Raw genomic sequence first — 17,688 nt, 5'->3', positions numbered from 1 at the left:
GAAAGTTTGGATACCTTTCCTACATGGTTCTCCTAGATACTTTTGTTTCAACATCCAAAGATAATTGAAAGATTGTGTTGAGGTTTAATTACATCATTGATAGTTCTGTAACATATTAAATTTAAGTTATATGAATTTTTCTTTCTGAATTACAGTTCTCATAACACATGCCAGTCAAATAAAGTGCAGAGAAGATTCCCGCCATCCCCATACCCTGCTTACACCACGTGCCCTACTTCTCTCTCATTAGAGTACAGGTGATTACCACCCTTACCAATATTGCAAATTCTTAACAGTCTGCTAAAAATGCCCTTTTTATCCACCCTCCAGTGTATAACCTGTTCTAATTCACCTTGTGCCTGGCCGTCTCCCCTTACCCTGTTGCGTTCCCAGCCTTTCAGCTCCACTCCACTGCCCACCCTCACAATCCCCTGTCCAGGACATACATGTATACATCCTTCTTCTCTAGTTCATAGAACTCAAAATTCCTTAAACACACTTAAAAAAAAAAAAAAAAGCAAACTGCTGTGCCCCTTGCTCTTGCTGGTCCAGTGCTCGTCCCACTTCTCTTCCATTGTTAACCTAGGAGAATCCTGCTTATACCTTAAGTGGCAGTGTAAGTGTCACCTTTTCTGTGAAGCCTTCTTCCCCTGCTCCAGAAAAGTCAGTATTTGTCATTTCTTTTCTGACTCTCAAAGCATTTTCTTAGGGTAGAGCCCCTAAGACATTTAGTGATAGTTCATTTTCTGTCTGTTTCCCCTGCTCCTGAATGGGGGGAACTCCTTGAAGGTTAGAGCATGATAGATTTTTAAATCTTTTCCCCTCAGCACTGTCATTAAATAGCTTCTTAATGAGTCATACTAATTTGTTAGTGATACTGATAATAACCTTTATTAAGTGCATCTATGTCTCTGTGCTTGACGTTTGTACACAGTATTGCACTTAATCCTCATACTCATCCTGTGTTACAGAGCAATTTCCACCCCTTGTTTTACAAATTTGAAAATTGAAGTTGAGAGGCAAAATAATTGTCCAGAGTAACATAGCAAGCAAATAATAGAGTCAAGATTTGAACCCAGTGTGTCTGAATCCAGATCTCATTCTCCTTTATACCTACCTATAGGATCAATTGATCAGTCAGCCCCTCAATTAAGTCAGTTTTCTGGGGAGTTACCTCCCAACTAGGAGACACAGTCTCTGTTGAGCCCAATCCTGAATGACTAAAGAGGAGGATCTAAAAGATACATGTGTTGCCAAAAGGATGAGTGAAGTCCCTTGGAAAAAGGCTTGAGGGTCATTTGAAAAATCTTGTTTGGTCACTAAAAGAGGCTCAAGGAAATCTGCTGTGATCACTGATAAAGTTAGGTTCAGAGAATACAGTACCTGGAAAAATCACCCTCACATGTTTTTGTTAAGAGTGCATGAGAAAAAGAAAAAAAGCCATTGTTTGGCTAAAGAATTATGAGGTTCATCAAATGGCTAGAAATATGCTTTCACAAAGGAGAAGACCAACGTCCAGATTAATTAACTAGCTTGCCCAAGGGCACATAGCTAATAAATAACAGAGCTTGGACTAGAATTCCTTTCTTGAGTCCCAATTCAGAGCCTTTTGCACCATAGTGTGTTCTTTATTAGAGTTTCTGTGTTATGTTTGGAGAAAAAAAAAATGCTAGGCCAAAGAAGAGGTGAGTCTTTGAGGGAAACAGCTTGATGCTTTTGGAGCTGGTCAGCTTTTGCCTAAGACCTGCTACTATTTTGGGCTCTCAGTTTGCTCAGAACTAAATACTGCCAGCCATACAAATAAAAAGGCAGGGCTATTATTTAGGCCTCCTAGGTCTATGCATTCACTTCTCTGCTTGCAAGGGCAAATTGTTAGTTCATCTCTGCTGGGCAGTTTGAACATAGGATTATGTTAGCCCTGTTTTAGCCCTTAGATGCCTACTGGTTTGTCTCTGTTACAATAAATGTAGAAGCCTTGCTTTCAGGTTAGGAGAGAAGAGGGAAAAGAAAGTAATATAAATCAGCTTTTACTGATGCTGATTTCTAATGCAGTTTCTTTCTGTTTCTTTCAGGGCGACGAGGAAGGACCCAGGTAAGATCATATTATTGTTGTTTGTCTGTTCTCAGAATTGAAGTAGAGTGACATTTGTGGCCTTTTAATGCTCCATGAAATATGGACAGCCAAGGAACAGCACAGAAAAGGGATCTCCATCTTAAGCCAGGGCTTTGAAGATCATATTTTGTAAGATTCCCATCTCCTTCCTCATCTATGCCATTTCCTGACTGTAACCTTCAGATAAAGGTAGGCTTTAAAGTATGTAATGACAGTAGCTATGCTTTATTCCTTAGCACATTCAGAATACATTGTTAAGATGAGTAGGCACTATATTTGAATGGTAATTAGATATCAGGTGGACTGACTAGATAAAATTTTGCATTGTTCTTTTTTTATTAGAATTGGATGGCTTTTTAAAAATGGACTCTAGATCCAATATTTTTTTTTCCTGTCTTTTTACGACCATACCTGCGGCATATGGAAGTTTCCAGGCTAGGGGCCAAATCGGAGCTGTAGCCACTGACCTGCACCACAGCCACAGCAATGCCAGATCCATGCTGTGTCTGTGGCCCACACCATAGCTCATGGCAACACTGGATCCTTAACCCATTGAGCAAGGCCAGGGATTGAACCTGCATCCTCATGGATGCTAGTCAGATTCGTTTCTGCTGAGCCATGACGGGACCTCCTGGATTCAATATTCTTTATTTCTGATCTGCAGCATCTTTATGTCTGACTAAAGACACCTATACAGTGAATCTGAGGTCATAGGTGTACAAAACTTTGTTTAGAAAAAAATTAAAAAGTTTCTTTGTGCTTCTCATTCACCACATGAAGTATAAAAATACATTTTATTGCTGCCTCAGCCTTGCAGTGGACCTGGACTCTGGTTTACTCACTTTGGTTGTTTTTCTGCTCAAGCAGTGAGAACAGGCTCTTGGAAATGTTATATAGCCATTCTGTGTACACAATGAAGGGGCATGTGTGCAGAGTTAAATGCGATGTCCATGTGGGTCCCCTCTGTCACATAGGATCCAGGATAGTTCAGGCTGGGAGGTATCAGAAAGGTCATTCAGGCCACTGCTATTCAAGCTTTGGTTTTCGTAAGAAAACGCCTTTTTTTTCAAATGAGCTTTGAGTAGAACTCCACTGTATAAAAACATTTTTTTCTCTTCCTTACAATAAACCTGAGGGGCTGCTGCAGAAACCTAGGGTTCCTGAGAACTCAATTTGAAACTCACTTACCTGATTCAAGTTTCTCATTGAAAGAAGCCAAATGAGTTGTCCAGGTTTACCTTACTGGTGCCAGGATTCCACCCTTCTTTGGTTTTACTTACAAATCAACAAGTACAGTTCCTTCTTTTTCCTTTCTCCCTCCCCACATTCTGAGCCCCTTTCTTAGTGACAAACCTTATCCCACATCTGCACCTCCTGATGGCTTGCCTCCCTTGCCAACTTTAGTTCTCAACCGAGGGCTAGTTCCTTGTCCTCAGTGGCTAAAGCTATAGGCTCTCTGCTTTAAACCTTCAGGGAATCCCTTCAAACTCCATCTTCTAGCCATTCTCAAGAACAGGCTCCCTTTGTATTGTGGTTGATTTCCCTCTTTCTTCTCTCGATTCCTCCCTCCTTTTCTCATGATCCTAACTGTGCTATGCACTGAACAAATAATGAAAACTACGACGGACATGATTCCTGCCCTTGTGGATCCTAAGTCCAGTGGGAGAGACAAGCGTATAACCAAGCACTTATACTTTGGAGGAAGTGCAGTGATTAAGTGAAGTTTAGGCTGCTTTAGGCAGGGCTCCTAAGTTATCTTGGAGGATAAGGGGAGGCCTACCAGGAAAGGTTATATATACATGGAGGTCTGCAGAATGAGAGGCAGGCATAGAGCTGTTCTAGGGATGGGGAGCAACTTAGGTATTTGTGGCAGACAAGAGAAGGGTAGAGGAAAGAAAGCAGAACCCAGATCATTTAGGACCTTATAGGCCTGCTTATGGTATCTGAGCTCTCTCCTGCAGGCAGCGGGAGGCCATTAAATAGTTTTAAACATGGATTAACCTGAGTAGATTTGCATTTTGGAAGTCCTCTCTGCCTGTAGAATGGAAGGTGAATTGAAGGTAGGTCAGCATTAGAGCCTGGGAGACTAGTTTGATTAGGCTAGTGATCATGGGAGTCTTTGTCAATATCTTCTCTAGTTGTTGATCAATTTTTCACCATTTTATACAGACCTTTAGTTTGGACAAACTCTTTAAATTATCTCTTCTATTCCAAAAACTAGCTGTAGCTCTTAAAATCCAGTCCAAGCAGTGCCCTAGAAAGAGAGCTCAAACAAAACCTATATAAAGAAAACACCTCAGCAGATGTAATGTTCTATTCTACTCCACAGAATAGAAATGGCATTTCTTTCTTGGGAGAACCTGATTAGGATGGACACATTCATCTTGTCTTTGTGGCCACGTGCCCGAGTCATGTTGATTAGAAGAATATAGGGACCTTATGAAGAGATTAACTCCTTTCAGAAGTACTATCTAGTGTGTGGTAGTGGCTTTAGAGTTTAACTGCAGATTCCTTCATGTCACTTTGACAAGATAGTGGCGAAGCATAGAGTTTCTTTACTATCAACCAAGGTGTCAGCCTGTCTCCCTTGAGCCAGGCTGCTGTGGATGTCAGTAGGGATTCCGTTGGACTGGGATTTGAGACAACCCTTTTTTGGTACAATGAGCACTTGAAAAAAAGCATTTTCCAATTTGGCAGAAAGAGGAAAGATGAATCAAATTTTCCTCTTACTCTTTAAATTCATACTTACTGGTTTCATTCAGTGTGTGTTGAACTACTATTTGGCTACGTTTATTCCAGTTAACTCTTGAGGGCAGATTGCCTTTGATCTGAAATTTCTCTCACTTGTGTTATACACTTTACCGTCTCAATAAACCCGAGTTTTGTTCCAAAGGCTTCTGTCTTGCTGACAGGTTTAAATGAGAGTTTGATGTGTGAGAAAGACAAAAGGAAGTGTGGGTCTGTCCGTACCAGGGATGGAATATAAATGAATCTGAAGACTCCCGGTCCAAGGCTGCTTGGATTTTCATACTGGTGTCTCCTTTGCTACTATTCTTTCTACATATCCACTTCCCCACTGTCTACACAGAAGTCCAGGGAAAATTGGGTTGGATCCACTCTCCATGGTGGCAGGAATAAAGGAAAACTCCTGTCCTTTTGTAATGTGTTTGTCTGTAGTAGATCTAGGTTTTCCTCTGTTCCCACCAGTTAGAGCCATGCCTTCTTTTTTCTTTTTAGTTTGGACTTCCCAAGTTGTTTGACATGAGGTGGCCAAGTATTTGTGCTTTTTATGTCTGTTCCTTGTTATGTACCATGTTTTTTATATATTCTCACTTAACCTTCTGGTAAAGCTTACTGATGTAGTTATTATCCCCCTTGTAAAATGAGGACGTGAATACTCAGAAAGATTAAATTGTTCTAGATCACCCTGCTAGTAGCAGGGCTAGGACTTGAATCTCGCCTGGCTTCGGAGCTCTTGCCCTCAGCCACCATTGGGACCGTCTCCAAGAGGCCATCCCACTTCTTTCTGTGACCCTGAATGAAGGGCAAGAGGATTCATACTCACTCATCAAGGGTCACGTTGATCTTTTTCCTATAACCTGGAAGTTCTTACTTTTTTGTCATCGAAATGCTGTGGCCTTAGTTTTCTGCAAGCTGCTTCTCCTCTCCTTAACCCCTGTCATTATGAGGGGATACTTCTTTATCTCATCTTTGCAGGGTGTTGTCTGAGGGTCAGCAGCAAAAGTGGTCCTTTTAGAGACTCCCTGGGAACAGGAAACCAAGCCATCCTTTGACCTGAAGAATTAGCTGCCAGTTGCCCCTCCATCCAGTAGTTACTCTTTAAATCGATGGTACAGTCAGAGAGATGACAAGGATCCTTAGAGGGTGTGGAGGAGCAAAAGTCCTAAATGTGCACAACATGGATATTAACCACTGTAGAGTCACCTTTTAAGAGAGTGTCTTTGAAGCCCAGAGTGATTTTTTTCTAAGCCAGAAAAAAGAAAAAAAGCAATTTACACTTTTGGCAGCAATTTTCTGTCTTCTCTATGCTATTATGGGAGATGTTGTGTTTGCTCCCTCGCAGACTGGCTCCTTCTCTGCTCCTGCCGGAGCCTGCTGAGAAGTGATATATATTCAAGGAGAAGGGATGGCAGTAAGATCTGCTGCCCTGAAAGCTATTGTGTAGTGGGAGGAAGTCAGAAAGGGAAGGATCCTCAAACTCTTGTGCTCAGAAGAGAAAGGAGCAAGATCAATATTAAATTTTGATTTGCTATTGAGATTTTCTGGGATTTTTTTTAACTAAGAGGAAAACTGCTTTTTAATAAGAACAGCCATACTTAGGACTTCTGTAGAATTTTTCATCTTCAGAGCTGGCTCTTATTCAGGCAAAAAACTCCAGCTGAGGTTAGTGTGAATCTGTCCCATGCTGATTCTGTGATCAAACAGGCAGTGAGTTCTGAAGGAGTAGGAGCTCAAGAAGAGTCATCAGACCTACCTTCTATTCTTGGCCTGCCTGGGACCCTGTGTGACCTTGGGCAGGTCATTTAACCTCTTTGCCCCTTTGTAGTCTGTTTTTATTTCCCTGTAAATACTGGCCTTTCTTTCCCCCACTCCCTATCTAACTTTCTGGGATATGGCTGTGTAGAGGAATACAGTCTTTTTTTAAATTTTGTTTTGATATTTGTTTTTTTGGCTGTACCTGTGGCATGTGGAAATTCCTGGACCAAGGATGGAGAAATACAGTCTTATATCAAATGTGGAATGAGAAGAATCTGCTTATAGATTCTGTAATTTGGTAGACTTTTTTTCTAAAGTTCTCAATTTTGTTTCTTTAAAAAATTTCTTGGGGCTATATACTAGGTACTCTTCCCCCCTCCCAAAAATAATAAACATATATATATGTTCTTAGATATAGCATTTCTCTTCCTGATGACTTAGATTGTAGAGATAAGAGGGGACTAAGTCAGTGATACAGGGTTTCTTTTGTTCTGTAAGAACAAATTTATGTTTTGTTTTTTATATTATTTTCATTTCAGAAGACCTAGCTGGAAACCAAAGCAAATTATCCTTATACTTGTAACATGAAGTAGAACTATCAGGGCTGCTTATTACAGAAGTGAGATTCTAACATCTAAGTTGGCCTTTAGTGTAGAGAGTCTCTTAGCTGTCACCTTTCCCTCTTATGTAGCCTAAGCTGACTTTGTTTTCTCCCACTGATGTGGATTGTTTCTCCTCTCCTCTTCCAGGTGAAGGATGAAGGCATGCTATGCATTGTATTGCCTCTATATAATAAAGCAAGCATTCTTGCTAAAGTAATTGATTTTCAGATATTTGCTTGTGAGAGTCACAACTTTATTTTCTTTGTTCAGATTGGTATATAACCAGAAAAGCCATTCACAGCTGGAAAATTCAGCCAAGGTACCTCTAGCTGATTTCTTTTGCCTCACACTGGAAATGCTGGCTAGGAGCAGCCTGTATTATAATATACATCTGCCTGCCCTTTTTGGCTTCATAATGCCAAGAGAAAAGGTCCAGTAGGAAGAGACTTGGATGTCATTTTGCCTGGTGTGGTTTTATGCTAATCAACTTTGGTTTGCCATCCAGTAGGTAGTCCTGATGCTTGGCAGGCTAACCTTATTTATGTCTTTGACCTCAGAGCTTATCAGGATAACATTCACCTCTAGGAGTTTTGTTCCCCAATTTCTTTAGCAGGAAAAATTGAAGAAGGATTTTTTTCATTCATTTATTCTCAGACATTTTCAGCTGTCTACTGCATTGGCAGGCTCCTTGTGAGGCCTCAGAGATGTAAAGATGAAAAAGACTTTGTCCCTGCATTTAAAGACCTCCAAGTCTAGTCTGACAGAACTACATAGACAAGTTTAATTTCACATTTAAGTGTAATGTAACAATTATTATTATAAATTATTATAAAGAAATATTTATCGAGTGTCAAATATGTGCCAGGAAGTATTTTAAACATTACATATTTTATTTCTCACAACAGTCCTAATAAATGGTTAACACATTGCCTTCATTTCTCATCCGAATGAGAAAACCAAGTTGCAGAGAGGTTATATATACACAAATGAGGTCATTCAGCTAAAAAGTGATTGTAAATATGTTGGATGTAAGAGGGTACAACTAAATCAGAATAGAGTCAGAAAAGATAGCATTTGTTCTAGACTTTGGAGGATAGGTGTAGGGGGTAGGCTTTTCTAGATGGAAAGGGTAGGAAGTCCATTCAAACAGAGAGACCAGCATTTCTGAAGGCTCAGAGGAATGAAAACGCATGTGCTATATGAGGAATGCTAACTGCCTCACTGGACTGTGGCAAGGATGAGACTAAAAGGTGGGTGAGTCTCCCTTATATAGGGTCTTGTATGTCACTTGAGGTACCAAAAAGTTTGTACCGTTTCCCATTACTTACGTCTTGACTACAGCATTGTCCTATTCAGAGAAGAAATGGACAGACTTTTGAATCTTATGGGTCTCTTCCTATAGTCACATCTTTTGAGTTGTTAGTGCACAAATTGTTTGCTTACCCTGTGCCTTAGTTTCCCCATCAAATAGCACATATTATTATATTTAAAGAACAGTTATTTTATGAAGCATTGAAAGTATTCTCGAAGTTCTCGTTGTGGCTCAGCGGTTAACAAACCCAACTAGCATCGATGAGGACATGGGTTCGATCCCTGACCTTGCTCAGTGGGTTAAGCATCTGATGTTGCTGTGAGCTGTGGTGTGGGTCGCAGACGCTGCTCAGATCCCAAGTTGCTGTGGCTGTGGTGTAGGCCGGTGGCTACAGCTCCAATTTGACCTCTAGTCTGGGAACCTCCATATGCCGTGAGTGCGGCACTAGAAAGACAAAAAAAAAAAAAGAAAAGACTCTCCTTTTCAGTTTTTTTCTTTTAGATGGAAAAACAAGCAACTGAGACAAAGTAGTTGTAAAATGAAATTGCTTATTTAATTTTAATCTTATTTATACCCCTGTTTTGACACTTTTTACCTTCCTCTAACTTAAAATCAAATTTGGAAAGTAGATACCTAGTTCCTTCTAAGTTAATGGAGTAAGGAATACTAAAGCATCAATGTTTTCTAAATAGATGTTAGGCTTTAGGTGTTTCTTAGAAGCTGGTCAAAGAATGAAATTGATGTCACATTTGTCCCTGAGTTAGATCTGACGCTGAAGAGTCTGGTTGGAGTCTAGTTCTCGTATTCCTTGTTTATCTTCATAACCATTTTGGACTGGCACCAAGCATTATAGATTTTAGGAAGTCACAAAGCTTCACTTGTGTATTAAGAATAATAATAAATAAATTTCGTGTCATTGGTTATGCCGCCCTTGCCTGTGGTAGCCACAGCCAAAATGTTAGTGTTGTCTTTTTCATTTTAGGAGACATCTGCTGGTCTCTAGTGTCTTCTCACTTCCTCTCAGTGAGAGGCAGGCACAAAAGGTCACTAATTCCATTTTTCTGCTAACTTCCAAGGATCTTTCCCTTTTTTTTTTTTTTTAAATAAACTTTATGTGGCTGAACTGCATTTACTTCTTTACCCAAAAACCCACAGCAGGTGTCTGTAACAGATGCTGGCAGCAGAAGCTGATGTGTTGTTTTGTTTTCTTTCTTTTTTTCTTTGCAAGGTGATATGAAGTTTAGAGTTATTGAGTGCAGGTTTCTTTAAAATTAGAACTGCAAGGAGGTAGCTTCAGAACATTAAGAAAGGTGGCCAAAGGCTGAGATAAAACCCAGGTACCGTATTTAGTGAGGTCTTTGCCAAGGACCAGTATTCATGTGCCTGTCTTGTTTGGACCTGGGACCTAACCATGAGTAGGTTCATTAAAGAAATTCTTCCTGGTGTTCCCATGTGGTTCAGCAGCTTAAGCATCTGGTGTTGTCACTGTAGCAGCTTGGCTCTCTGCTATAATAGTGCAGGTTCAATCTCTGGCCCAGAAACTTCCACATGCCATGGGTGTGGGCCTCCCCAAAGTAAAAATACTTCTTTAACCACAAGCAGAGGTTTTAGGAAAGAAAAACAGTTTCTTACATAAATGCCTCATCCCCCAACACATACACACTCCTTAGCACCACTACGCATTGTTCCCCATAGGTTGCAATGTGGTTGTAAAACAGAAAAGCGTTTTGTTTCCTTGGTGAGTACATGTCTCCTTCCCCTCTGGTTCTATCAATTCTATTTAAAGGAAATTGAGATTGAACATGAGAACAACGCTGCAGAGAGGAAGGAGCTGAGAGAATTACAGAGAAGGTAGGCAAAGGAGCATTTCTCAGTTGTCCTGGCTGCTAGCATCTTGGTCTAGATGCTGTGGGGCAATGTGCTGTTTTATCCCACCTGCGCAGGTACTGCCATTCAGACAAGGACCAGTTAAAACTGACCAACTGGTCAGCTTTGCCCTGACCTTCAGGGTTGTTCAGGATCAGTAGCCAAACAGCTGTGATAATGATACCTGCTTATGTGCTGAACGTTAAATAGGAGCTAGACCTACATATATTATTTCAGAGCTTTTAAAAAACTATATGAAATGTAGCTATTCTCATCCCCATTTTGCAGATGAGGAAATTGGTACTATAAGAGGTTAAGTGATTAAGCTGTGGTTACACAGAAAGTAACTCAACCAGATCTAATAGGCTTAAAATCCTGTACCTTCAACTACCACACTATACTGCTTTTCTCAGGAGATGGAAGAGTCATATCTTCCAACATCTTGGCTGAGAATAAGCAAAGTTAATGTGTGGAATTGTGACAAGTCAACAGGGATTAGGCATTTTTATCAGAAAAGTTTTTTTTCATTTTCTTTGTTGAATGCCAGTAAGCACTTTGTATGAGATGGAAGTTGGGGGTAGAACTTGCCAGGAAAATGCCTAAGGTGGAATGAACAGGAACTTTTCTCCCCAGACAGGTAAACATTAGTTTGCTCCCTGGCTTTTGTGTAGCCAGCAACTGCCATTGCCTCTTCTGAAAGAGCCACTGTTCACCCAGTGGCAGGTGCAGGCCAACTGTTGTCATGACAACGGCAGGAGAGGCAAGCAGTTTAATTCCAGAACTGATAATTAATCGGGGGGTGGGGTGGAGGTGGGGAGAGAAATGGGGGGGGGGGGAAATAATTGTTTCGGGAGGGAAAACTTAGCAATTACCAACAAGCCACTTAGATAAAAAAGGCCAGGCACAGATGCTCCAGCTCAGCGTGCCCCTAGATTTCAGCACTTACCCCTCTGCTTGGGAATTTTTGATAAACTAAAATGAAGGGTTGAGTCCCCAGCCAATGAAGACTCTTTAAGGAACTAAATGAAGAAAGAGGAATGTTGCATAGGCTGTGAAAAGAAATTCAGGGGGCCAGATAAATGAGTGCCCTAAATGACATCACCCAGCCAGAAGCAATCCACAAATGCTGTCTAAACTGCAGGAAGAATTCATGCTCAGGGAGAAAAACAGGATCCACAAAGCATACCCATTTGTGAGTTCCCACCTCTGTGAATGGAATCGGGGAGAGTGGCTTATTAGAAAGAAAATAAAAGGAAGATTTATAGAGATGATAACTTTGCTTAGGTACCTGATCATCATATTAGTGTGTCAGCCTCTCAGAGGTTGTAGTGCTGTAAGTAAGCTAAGCATTCCATGTGGATTATCTATCTCATTTAATCCTTATAGCAACCTGGAAGGATGGTGCTGTTAGTATTCTCATATCAGAGATGTTCTGTACTTTGCCCAAGTTCACAGAGCTACTAAGTCAGTGTACTAAATCCTATTATCCTATTGATTTGTATTTATAAAATAAACCTGTACCACTCTATGGGGAAGTCGTGGTCCCAATCTAGAATAAAATCAGACTTAAGTAGCTATAAATAATTTATGAAAGAAGGAAAATAATTTTTTTCCAGTAGAAGAAGTAAGTTGCAAAATAAACTACTGAATAAGCAATGTTGGAGAATGTCCTATAGTGCTTTTATTTTTTATTTTATTTTTATTCTTTTAATTTTTATGAGGCTGCACCTGCAGCATATGGAGGTTCCCAGGCCAGAGATTGAATCTGAGCTGCAGGCATGACTTGTTGCTGCAGCTGTGGTAACACTGGATCCTTTGAATCATTGCACCGGTCTGAGAATCAAACCCACACCTCCTCAGCGGTCCAAACCTCTGCAGATAGATTCTTAATCCTCTGCGCCACGGTGGGAACTCCCTATCATGCTTTTGATATCTATCCAGACTTATAGCTCACAGATTAGCCCTGTGTCCCAAGTTCTGATCAGGGAATAAGTGTGAGTCACAATTTCTTCCTAACTTGTCCTGTAGCTCAGGGCAGGTTAAGGCTGGGAGGAAGAAGTGACATTACACAGTGCACAGTAACTGTGCAAACTCCTCTAGTGATATATTTTCACCACATTTCCATGGTTTATATAGTTTTTATGGGAAAAATGCCATAGTATATAGGAAGACCTCCCTGTATTCCAGAGTACAAGCACACATGTGTGTATGAGGGAGACATAGAAAAGAGTTGGCAGGGGGAGAGAGAAAGATTTTACTCCCCCTCCTGGGCATATATCTGGACAAAACTTTCATTGAAAAAGATACATGCATCCCTCTGTTCATAGCAACGCTATTCACAATAGCCAAGACATGGAAACAACCTAAATGTCCATTGACAAATGAACGGATTAAGAAGATGTGGTACATATATACAGTGGAATACCACTGAACCATAAAAAAAGAAAAAAATAATGCCATTTGCAACAGCATGGATGGAACTAGAGACTCTCTTACTAAGTGAAGTAAGTCAAAGAGAAAGACACATACCATATATATGATATCACTTAGGTCTGGCATCTAATATATGGCGCAGATGAACCTTTCCACAGAAAAGAAACTCATAGACTTGGAGAACAGACTTGTGGTTGCCAAGGGGGAGGGGAAGGGATTGGGATGGACTGGGTTTCTGGGGTTAATAGGTGCAAACTATTGCATTTCGAGTGGACAGGCAGTGAGATCCTGCTGTACAGCACAGGGAGCTATACCTAGCCACTTGTGATGGAACACGATGAAGGATAACATGAAAGAAAGAAGGTACATGTGTACGTATGTATGGTTGGGTCACTTTGTTGTACAACAGAATTCGACAGAGCAGTGCAAATCAACTATAATTAAAAATTTAAAAAAACAACAACTAGTTTTAGTGAAAGGAGAAACATAGTGTTCATTCAGCAGTATTTACAGAGCACTTATTTTGTTCCAGGCATTGTCTTTGGTGTTAGGAATACAGTTTTCAATGAAACACTCAAGGTCCATGCCCTCAAAGAGCTTATAGTCTAGAGTCTCAAGTAAGGATTGAGGAGTGTAAGTAGTATGTAATTTAAAAACACATTTTAAAGAAACCCATTATTTCTTTTCTTAAAACCTATTACAGGAAATAAAACTTGCACAGTCCTTCTGGCAAATGGGAAAATATGCAAAAGATAGAATACCAAAGAAGTATAGGTAGATAATTACTACTTAAAACTGTGAGATTTCCCTTGATTTTCCAGAGGTTTGACAAACTAGAAAGTTGATGTTGCCTTTGCAAGTGAAACAATTAATATCAAAATTTGGGAACTAGACTGACACAATAATTATACCGGAAAATGTAATTTTGTCTGCATAATGGAAGTGGGATTATTTCAAGGAGATCTCATTAATGTACTGTTCATCTACAAAGAGCAGTGTAACCTTTCTCTTATTAGATTAGTGCAGGGTCATGATGCAAAAAGCGGTTGGAATAATTTTCAGTCTTTTGTTCTAAGAAAATAAATTAAGCACTGTCTAGGAGGCTAGATATGGAAATAGAAATCATTGAAGACAAAAACAATGCAGCCTCTCATTCTGAAATTGACATAACTTTTCGTTTCTGTAGGTTTTATTCCTTTATCCATTTGTTTAACAAATTTTGTTGAATGTCTGCTGTGTGCAAAGCAGTGCTTGATGTTGAAACTGATGTAGAAATCAAAACCAAATAGTCCCTGTTTTCATGGTGCTTACTATATAGTAATTGGTTGCTCCTGCACATTTCAGGGCCATATAGCTGATCTCTGTCTGTTTAGCCCTCCACAAGCTTAAAGAATCAGCACCCTACTAAAAGGATGCACGTCATGGAAACCCTCCAATGCAGGGCTTCCCAGGTTATGTTAGACTGAACACTGATTATTTGACTCGTTGACTTAGTCTTTTAAATTAGGGTTCCATGGTCCGATAAGTCTGGCAAATGCTTCTTATTTACCCACCTCTTGGAGTTCCACCAGTACCATCATATAATAAAGGCTTGGAGCAGTCCTGTGACGTTGAGACCTTGGTTTAAACATTGTGATAATGTTTTCTTTGTTTAACCCAGCATTCCCAAACTTATTGAGCATTAGGATCTTTTAACCCCTTTCACATCAATATGCCTTAAAAACAGTGTTCCTCAACTGTAGGTATATGGCTCATTGTCCACTAGATGTTGAGACTTATTGCTGGTGATTTGTCCTCCAGAAAGAGGGCCTACAAAATGTAAGGCAATATAGTAGGTTGAACTTCAAAAAAACTAGGACTTCTGAACCATTTCTCTACTGTTATTGATATAATTTATGTCCAGTACAAATAGATAGTTACCAAAGTTACAAATAATTGAAACTGATACACACTCCTGGGAAAAGAAAGCCTAGAGAGGGCCACTGGGATATTTTTGTAATGGACACTGAAATGAAACTCAGCTGTCCATAATTCCATGCAAAAATAAGATATCCATCATAAACAAGTTTTTTGTTCTTTTAATAATATAATTCCTTTTACTTTTTAACCATAAAAAGGTGGTATTTCCAGTGTGGACCAAGCACCCAGCACGTGGTCTAGTACAGAGCAGACCCTCAGTGTTGAAGGCAAGACTGGAGTGGACAGTGATGAGGAACATTACCAAAGGCAGAGTCGCCCACAACAGTGTCATTTTTTAGGTCAGTGTATAAAGTGGACATATCCTTTTGTCACATGATAGTGCCTCTTACACCTAATAGCTGTTACGGGTTATCACTGGTTGGGAGGAACCAAAAAAATATTATGTATTTTATGTATGTATACACACACACACACACACACGTATACATGTATAGATGTATTTTGCAAACTTTTACGTGCTGCACCTAAAGAATAGTTGTGTTTGTTTTTTCTTTTAACTAATGTTCATGAAGGTGCTCAGCATTGTATGTGTCGAAATTTCCCTGGTATGATGCCAAGTGGGATTATACACCAGGACTGCAGTATTCTTACTTAAAGGCCAAGAGAGCAAGGCAATGAGATTAGAATGTCAGACCTTTGGTAGAACTTCTCTGATTCTCAATTTTCTCATCAGTCATCTAGGGGCAATAGCACCCACTCTTTATTTAGGATCAAGTGAGATAACATCGTGAATGATTGTCTGTTAAGAAATGCAAATGAGAAATGTAACTTAGGCTCTATGCTCTTTAAAAGTATAAGCATTAAACAAACAAAATAGAACTGGATGATGTAAAGTTAAGTCTTTTCATAATGGTATTTGTTGAGACATCATGGTATTTATAACCTGAAGTTCATGCATAAGTCATTTCAACAAGCGTTTATCAGAAATAACAAAGGAAATAAGATTACCCTTGGTTCAGCAGCTTTGCAACTTACAGGTGTACACAGACATCTCATTTCCTTGTTTGAACAAACCTGAGAGGTGGCTTTGCTATCCCTGAATTACACAGATGAGGAAACTGAAAGTGAGTAAAGGACTTAAAGGACTTGTCCAGGTTGCCCGGCTAGAGCTAGAAGCAGCAAGAGCCAGGACTTGAAGTAAGGCCTTCTTTCTTGTTCTATATCCTGTGCTTTTGCTCTCATAGCTGCTTTTGCTCAAAACATAAGTCTTGTTATGTGTTCTTCTCCCTTTCCATCACACTTCTCCCCTTGACTTCTCCTTCTCAGTAAATGGCATCATCACGTCTCAGGCCGGTAACCTAAGAGTCATACTCAACAGCTCTCTTTTCTCCACATTCCATATCTAATTAGCAAATTTTGTCAGAGGTTTACCCTCAACTACATCAAATCCAGGGAGTTCTCACCTCCCTCCCCCTCCTCCTCACCATACTAGTCCAGGTCACATAATTTATCTCCAGGAATTCTACTGTTGATCCCTTATTGCCACTCCTACTCACCCTTCCCCTCCCTTGAACCCCTTCCCCATTCCATTCCTCACGTAGATGCCAGAGTAATCTTTTAGATTACAAAGGAGAGTGTGTATTACTCTCTATAAAATGCTCCAGTATGAATTATATCATGTCTGGAATTTGCTTCAGAATGACCTGGGGGTAAGAGGTCCTATAGAGTCACACAAAAGGGGGTCCCATCCACCTCTCCATCCTCACACCTGCTGCTCACCTCAGTCCTCACCTCAGCCATGCAGCTGTCTTATCCTCCTTCAAGTAGGGGTGGCGTTCCTTCCTACTTCAGGGCCTTCGTGCTTGGGCTCCCTTCTGCCTGAATGTTCATTCCCAGATCTTCACATGGTTCATTCTCTCACATCATCTAGGCCTCTCCTCAAATATCACCTTCATTCCTTACTTACCTGCTTTGGTTTTCTGTATATACTTATCACTACATTAATATGTCCCATGTATTTTAACTTATTATTTTCTTTCTTCCCCTCTAGAAAATAAATGGAAAAGTAGAAACTTTGTCTTTTTCACCACTGTATTCAGTGCCTAGAACATTGTAGATAAAACATTTTTAATAAAAAAATAGCTATGCAAAACCTGTTTTCAAAATTGTGGAGAGAACCCTGCTTTGGAATAGGAAAACCTTAGATTCACTTAATTATATTCTCAGTGTGTCACCTTGTGCAGGTCATTTACCTTCAGCTGATATTCTGTTCTGTGTGAATCTGCCTTTGTTATCCACCAATAGTCTGTGAGTTTCTGAATGGCAATATCTGTACTTGATTTTTTTTTTAATTATTTATTATTTTTTTTTCCCACTGTACAGCAAGGGGGTCAGGTTATCCTTACATGTATACATTACAATTACATTTTTCCCCCAGCCTTTCTTCTGTTGCAACATGAGTATCTAGACAAAGTTCTCAATGCTATTCAGCAGGATCTCCTTGTAAATCTATTCTAAGTTGTATCTGATAACTCCAAGCTCCCGATCCCTCCCACTCCCTGCCCCTCCCCCTCCCATCAGGCAGCCACAAGTCTCTTCTCCAAGTCCATGATTTTCTTTTCTAAGGAGATGTTCATTTGTGCTGGATATTAGATTCCAGTTATAAGTGATATCATATGGTATTTGTCTTTGTCTTTCTGGCTCATTTCACTCAGTATGAGGTTCTCTAGTTCCATCCATGTTGCTGCAAATGGCATTATGTCATTCCTTTTCATGGCTGAGTAGTATTCCATTGTGTATATATACCACTTCTTCCGAATCCAATCCTCTTTCGATGGACATTTGGGTTGTTTCCATGTCTTGGCTATTGTGAAGAGTGCTGCAATGAACATGCGGGTGCATGTGTCTCTTTTAAGTAGAGTTTTGTCCGGATAGATGCCCAAGAG

At 40.1% G+C, this 17,688-nt stretch overlaps 1 protein-coding gene across 1 annotated transcript in view; it reads left to right on the top strand.

The window, feature by feature from the left end:
- The window catches only part of TRIM44 (tripartite motif containing 44), a 113,342-nt gene that overhangs the window by 54,008 nt on the left and 41,646 nt on the right, over positions 1 to 17,688 (top strand). Inside the window, exon 4 of the mRNA XM_047775980.1 lies at positions 2,073 to 2,092. Within this exon, the coding sequence (XP_047631936.1) occupies positions 2,073 to 2,092 (20 nt within the window). The remainder of the gene's footprint in view (positions 1 to 2,072; positions 2,093 to 17,688) is intronic.

Source organism: Phacochoerus africanus, chromosome 4 (genome assembly GCF_016906955.1).
Source record: "Phacochoerus africanus isolate WHEZ1 chromosome 4, ROS_Pafr_v1, whole genome shotgun sequence".
NCBI classification, from domain to species: Eukaryota; Metazoa; Chordata; class Mammalia; order Artiodactyla; family Suidae; genus Phacochoerus; species Phacochoerus africanus.
Note: the sequence above shows the minus strand (reverse complement) of the source record. Positions and strands in the feature narration are given on the sequence as shown.